The 6,532-nt window shown below is 59.7% G+C and overlaps 1 protein-coding gene across 1 annotated transcript; it reads left to right on the top strand.

Annotated features, from left to right (window-relative positions):
- Positions 1-304: 304 nt before the first annotated feature.
- On the top strand, positions 305-6,246 carry AMBP (alpha-1-microglobulin/bikunin precursor). Its single transcript, XM_068414018.1, has 10 exons — positions 305-412; positions 1,080-1,222; positions 1,501-1,577; positions 2,099-2,212; positions 2,701-2,802; positions 3,298-3,335; positions 4,260-4,338; positions 4,429-4,596; positions 4,763-4,939; positions 6,097-6,246. Exons 1-10 carry the CDS (start codon positions 305-307, stop codon positions 6,126-6,128), a joined length of 1,038 nt encoding a protein of 345 aa, XP_068270119.1. The 3' UTR covers positions 6,129-6,246.
- Positions 6,247-6,532: the final 286 nt, after the last annotated feature.

The raw sequence follows: 6,532 nt of genomic DNA, 5'->3' as shown, positions 1-6,532 counted from the left end.
GGTGTAGGAACAGGTGAGGGTGAGGAGCTCAGCCTGGCATGGCAGGAGCATGCTCACCTCCCCTCCTGCACCCCACACCAGCTCTCTGCAAATCCCCACTGCCACTGAGGACAGGGCCACACGGCCGGAGCCAGGCAGGGCCACCAGCTGCCCCACGCCCCTCCTGGCAGGCCCCTCTGGCCGGGCTGGCCGGCCCTGCTGGCCACAGTCTGAAGGTCACGCTGCTGCGCAGTTGGGACAGCACAGAGTCCGGGATCCCGCCGGCGCGCTGGGGATCAGCAGCACTCTGAATCCACCTGTCACGATGTTTTGGGGTCTCCTTTCCTTCCTCCTCTTCGCTGTGGCCAGTGGGACCCCCGTCGGGGACCAGGATGAGGATATCCAAGTGCAGGAGAATTTTGAGGCTGAGCGGGTAACGACAGCTTGCGGTCCCTTAATTCTGGGGGCAGGAGGGATGGGGGAAAGCTTTATTTCATTTTCCTCCAGAAAGAAGGGCGATGTTACCTATGTCTGTGTCAGGCTGTGTGGGAGAGGCGTAGGTAGCGTGGGCCTCCCTGGGTGCTGGTCAGGGGGTGCCAGCCTGCCAGCGCCAGCCTTTAGGATGGCCTTACCCTGGCAAACACCCAGGCAGGGCAGCTGGAGCCTGGGCAGATGAATCCCATGAGATGTCTGTGGATCTGCCCAGCCTAAGAGGTGCGGGCAGGGCCCGTGGGCAGCCCCAGTGCGCAGGATTCATGTGGGATGCAGGCTGCCTGGGAGATCTCCCACAGCCAGCCCCGTCCCCTGCCAGGCTCTGCACAGCCCTGCACTTGTGCCTGGGTCTGGGCTGCCCTGGGACACATGGGGAGATGCCAGCCTGATGCCTCCAGCCTTGCCCAGTGGTCAGGGGACCCAGGAAAACCCTGCTCGGTGCTGATCCACCTCCCAAATCCTGCTGCAGCTGTGGCCTCAGCACCCTGCACCATCGCCACCCAGTAGCTCTCTGGGCCATGAATATTTCAGCTCTGCAGAAAACCAGGAGATGCCTCACCTCGGTGGAGAGGGCTCGTGGCAGAGATGTCCTTTTGTTCTCCCCGCAGATGTACGGGAAGTGGTATGACATTGCCATCGGCTCGACCTGCAAATGGATGAAGAACTACAAGGAGAAGTTCAGTGTGGGCACGCTGGTGCTGGGCCCTGGCCCCAACACCAACCAGATCAGCGCCGCCAGCACCAGGCTGCGGTACGGGGCACTGCTGTGGGTGCTCGAGCCTCCTCCAAAGTCACCCTACCCAGGGGTGCTCTGTCTCCAAGGACCTGGGACAAGACGTGGGGGTTGCTGGCTCTGGGTGGCATCAGAGTCCTGAGGAGGGGCTGGATTGGGCTCAAATACCTAATGCCCTGGGCAGGGGGATTTCAGGGGTCTCGTGTCATGGCCTCGGTGCCCCAGAGATGATTTCCGTGCAATAACCAGGAAAAACGACCACTCCGAGCAGCTGATTGTTTTCCTCCTCCCTCCAGGCAAGGTGACTGCACGCATATCTCGGGAGAGTACCAGAAAACCAGCACCCCTGGCAAATACACCTACTATAACCCCAGTAAGTCGGGCTCGCTGCCAACTGGCTTGGCCCCAAGAGCTGAGGCATGGTTGGGCAATGGGAACCAGCATTGGACACAGCTGGGGAAGGGGTTCAGGAGAGCAGGACTCAGAAGCCACTCCACAGTTGGGGTTGTTTCCACCCAAACTATGGAGTGAAGTTGGGGGAAAAGGGCTGTTTCAGCACTGTCCCTACATAAGCATGGGACTATGAGATGTTCCAGCAGATCCCTCCTGTCCCCAAGGCCCCAAGCTGGGGCAGGATCCCACCAACCACATTTCAGGAGCATTGGTGGTATCTCAGTTGTCCACAACCCTTGGTTTCCAATCCCCTTGACTAAGAAGGGGCTGGTGAGCCTAAAGGGAGTCAGGGTTGTGTCAGAGTCTGCTTCCCAAAAAACAGCTTTTTTCTTGAATTAGCTGCCTGATTTCAGCCCCCAGCTCTGGGGCTTCTTACACTGCCTTGTTTCTGCCTGAGGGGTGGGAATGATGTGATGTCCCCCATGTCTCTGTCTCACCCAGAATGGGACGTGTCTATCCAGTCCTACGTGCTCCGCACCAACTATGAGGAATACGCTGTCATTCTGATGAAGAAGAAAAGTAGTTTTGGCCCAAGCACCACCCTGAAGCTGTATGGTACGTCTGGCTATGGCATTTGTGGGCAAGCAGGCTCTGGGGTGGGCCAATGCAGCTCAGAAACACCACCCAAAGTTCCCTCAAGTCTCTTGGCCTTGACGGACCTGACCATGGCTTTGGAAGTGGTGCCTTGGACCAGCTCATCTTCGGCACTGCAGAGGTTGAGTGTTATGGCTCAGCTTAGAGCAACATCACACAATTAATGTCCAAACTAGCCTGTTGTTTGGGATGAAGCTGGCAATATCTACTTGGAAGAAACTCAGGCCCTGAAGTGGCAAGAGATGCTGGCTTTCATGATTGAGAAACATTAAAACCACTTTGTCCAAGCCCTTGGTCAAGAATAATGGAGCAGAGGTTGGCAAGGACCAGGAGGCTGGTACTGGGCCTGCCTGCAGCTGCCTGACCTCTGGAGGTTGGTGGGTGGTTGGGGAGGTGCATGCAGACCCCCTCCCACACCAACCCTGCTCACAGCCTGTTCTCTTGCCCAGGGAGGAGCCCAGAGCTGCGGGAGGACCTCATTGAGGCTTTTCAGCAGCTGGCTCTGGAGATGGGCATCCCTGAGGACTCCATCTTCATCCTGGCCAACAGAGGTATGTGAGGCTGGGGAGAAGGGGGGATGGTCAGGATGGAGCGAGGAGAGGCAAAGGCTTTGGTAGGATGGGATGGGAAGGAGACAAGGCCACGTATCAGTCAAGCTTCCACCAGCTTCCAGTCAGTGGGGTCCTTGCTGGGCTGTCAGGTCAATGCACCCCACAATGTTGTGCTGGGATGAGGGCACAGGACACCCAGGGGCACTCACAACTGCTCCCTGTGGCTGGGTGCTCCCAGGACCTGAGGAGCTCCTTGCTCAGACTGGGGGCCAGAAAGTGCCAGCATGGTGCATGTGAGTGTGGGGATTGTAGGGTGATGCTCCTGCGAGTGGGAGGCGGAAAGCAGCAAGAGAGGAAGAATGCTGGGGTGAAACTGGGAAGGCATCCCCTTCCCCGGGGTCCCGTGTGCACATGGTGCAGGACCACAGTGAGATGAGTTTGCCAGGACACCACCACTCTCACGCTACTGATCTTCTCTCCTGTCATCTGGGCCAGGTGAATGCGTCCCCCAGGAGACTGCAGCTGCCCCTCAGGTGAGTGGTCCAGCCAGGACCTCCTGAGATGGATCAAGGCTGGGGACATCCAGCCAAACCTACTGGATACCCAGTGTCCAGGGACCAGGCTCTGTGGGCAGGACACCTTGTTTGGGCAGTGGCTCCACTGACTGCCCTGCGAGATGCTCTTTCATCTCCACTGTTGGGCTTTGCCTGCGAGGACGGGGGCACAGGCAGGCGCAGGCTGCAGGATGAGGGTCCCAAGGGCCAGGTGGGCACCAGGGCTCATTTCCGAGTGGAAGCTAATGGTCTTTTCCTACTCTGTTTTTTTTCATGGGGTGAAAGTTGTTGCATGTGGAGCCTGGTGTCTCCTTGCTCCTTGGCTGGCTGTGGGTGCCCCAGCCAGGCTGTGGACTCCCCCTCCAGGGATGGGGAGGCAGCTCAGCCACCCTACTGATCCTTTGGCTACAGTCACCCAGCATCTCCCGATCTTGCAGGGTTGAGTTTAGAAGGATTTTGAAGAGGGAATGGGACTTTCATAAGAGAAAGATCCCAGTTGACTTGAGAGCAGGTAACACATCTGGAGGACAAACCACCCTGCATCAGTGAGAGAAGAGACACGTCCCCAGCACAGGACATGACTGGGGCACTTTGGGTGTCTTTATCCAAAATACATAATCCTGGCACCCACCTGGGATGAGCACAGGGCTGGGAAGACCATGAGGTATGGAGGGATCACAGCCTGTTGACCCAAGATCAATGACTGGAGATGTGCTGGCAGCACCGAGGAGGGTCGGAGCCTGGATGGGCTGCAGCACCCAGCAGAGCTGCCCCCGACACAGCCCATCCCGGGGGCAGCGGGGGTCTGGGGGGAGCTCAGCCCCATGACTGGGAGCGATGGGGTGGGCAGCAGGTCCCACTGGCAGGGGCTGACGGCAGCTCTGTGCTTCCTTCCCGGTGCAGAGGGCGCGGAGGGCGGTCCTGCCCCTCGAGGAGGGCTCGGCCGCCGGACCCCTGCCCCCTTACACCGGCAATAAGGAAGGTACGTCCCAGGGGAGGGGGGCTGTGTCGGGCATCCCCCTGCCCCGCATCCCCGTTTGCCTGTGACGGCCCGTGCCGCGCTCCTCCGCAGACTCGTGCCGGCTGAGCCGGGACCCTGGGCCCTGCAGCGGGACGCTCTTCCGCTTCTTCTACAACTCCTCCTCCATGGCCTGTGAAACCTTCCTCTACGGCGGCTGTCTGGGCAACGGCAACAACTTCTACTCGGAGAAGGAGTGCCTGCAGGCGTGCCGGACGGAGGGTGAGCGGGGCAACTGGGATGGTGGGGTGAGGGCATGGGAGGTGTCTTTGCTGAGGCATCAGAGGGGATCTGAGAGTGGCCTTGAACCCCACATGTCCAGCATCCATGTGGGAAGTGTAGAGGGCCCTGAACCCTCCGCCCTCAGAGCAGCCCCCTGTCCCCACAGCTGCCTGCAGGATGCCCATCGTCCAGGGTCCCTGCCTGAAGCCGGTGACACGCTGGGCCTTCGACGCGGCACAGGGCAAGTGCATCACGTTCAGCTACGGAGGCTGCAAGGGCAATGGGAACCAGTTCTACTCGGAGAAGGAGTGCAAGGAGTACTGTGGGGCTCCTCCGCTGGCAGGTACCCCCGCCCTGCCCACACCCTGCCTGCACCGCACCACGCTGTGCTGGGGGAGCCAGGGCAGCAGCCTGCACCATCTCCTGTCCTGCTCCAGGCTGGGTCTGCCTGGGGTTGGGATGGGGCTCTCCTGGATCTGGGAAGGGTCTTGGGATGGGGCTGTCCTGGATCTGGATGGGTTCAGGATGGGTCTGGGATGGGGTTGTCCTGGGTCTGGGATAAGCTTGGGATGGGTCTGTCCTGGCTCTGGATGGGTTCAGGATAGGTCTGTCCCGGCTCCGGGATAAGTCTGGGATGGGGCTGTCCTGGGTCCATGATGGCTCTGGAATGGGTTTCTGCTGTCCCTGGGATGAGTCTGTCCTGGGTTGGGGACTCTGACGGACTGAGGATTATGGTCATTAATCTACAGACAGTATCGCACAGCAGGGTACATATAGGCTGCAGATGTACTGAGGCCAGGACTGAACTTCAAAATCCCTCTTGATCAAGGGGGAGCAGCCCTGAGCAGGCTGGGGTGCAGCGGGGAGCAGTGGAGGCGACAGCCCCTGGGCAGGGGATGCCAGTGAGGGAAGAGTGACTGAAAGATTTAGGAGGGTGTAGGGACCCTGACACTGAATGAAGACCAAAAGAGGGTCCCTGCTGGGGGTGTACCCTCCGTGCAACGCCTGCCAGACTCTCCAGCTCTAAGTCAGTGCAGAGGTTTCCATATAGAACCTCCTTGGGAGACACACTCAGCCCTTGGGACAGACGGACAAGCAGGTTTTCAGGAGCGTGGCAGGGGAAATCTCTCCGTACAGAGGGGCGAGCTCAGGGGTCTTCAACCACAGCCAGCCCTGGGCGAGCCTGCTCCCGGGGGTAGGAGCTGGGGCCTTGCTGTGCCCGATGGATGGGAGATAGGGCCAGAGTAACGTGTCTCAGGGCTGAGCCCATCTTTTATTATCCCATCACCAATATTAAGTGCATTAAGTCCACCATGGTGGGTGGTGGGACACAAAGTGACATCCCAGGACGGCATGGGGGTACATGGATGGTCTGGACCGCTTTGCCCCATCACTGACAGCAGAGACAAAGTGGGAAGCATCAGCCATTGCTATCTGTCCCTGGGGTGAGGAGGGGGTCTGTGAGTCTGTCCATCACCCTGTGTGTCTCTCCGCTTGCAGAGGACGAGGAGTTTCTGCATCTGTCAAACTGAGACGGGCAGAGGACAAGGTGCCGGCACCCAGCACCGGGGCCCGGCAGGAAGGTGCCGGCAGCTGCCGGCGGTGGCACAGGAGGTGACTCCAGCAGTAAATGTCTCTAATGTGACCAAAGAGCCAAGTGTCCATCCTCGAGCTGGTGGGGAGTGGGGTGGGGGGTCCAGGAGGTGTAGGAGATGCTGGGGGGTCCTCTCTGGCCTCCCCAATGCGATATCCCCCCACTTTGTGGGGCTGCTGGGTGCTCCCCAGTCTCTGTCCCTTCCTCATCCCTCTGCCCACGTGGTGCTGGGGTGGCCAACAGGGACACTGAGGGGCTCAGGGTGTCCTGTGGGGTGGGGTTTGGCCCCCCATTTCCCAGGGGCTGGTGGTGGGCACCTGGGAATGGGGCAGAAGAGGGGAA

This window comes from Nyctibius grandis, chromosome 16, assembly GCF_013368605.1.
Source record: "Nyctibius grandis isolate bNycGra1 chromosome 16, bNycGra1.pri, whole genome shotgun sequence".
NCBI lineage: Eukaryota > Metazoa > Chordata > Aves > Nyctibiiformes > Nyctibiidae > Nyctibius > Nyctibius grandis.
The sequence above is the reverse complement of the archived record's forward strand: the minus strand, read 5'-3'. Positions and strand labels throughout refer to the sequence as shown.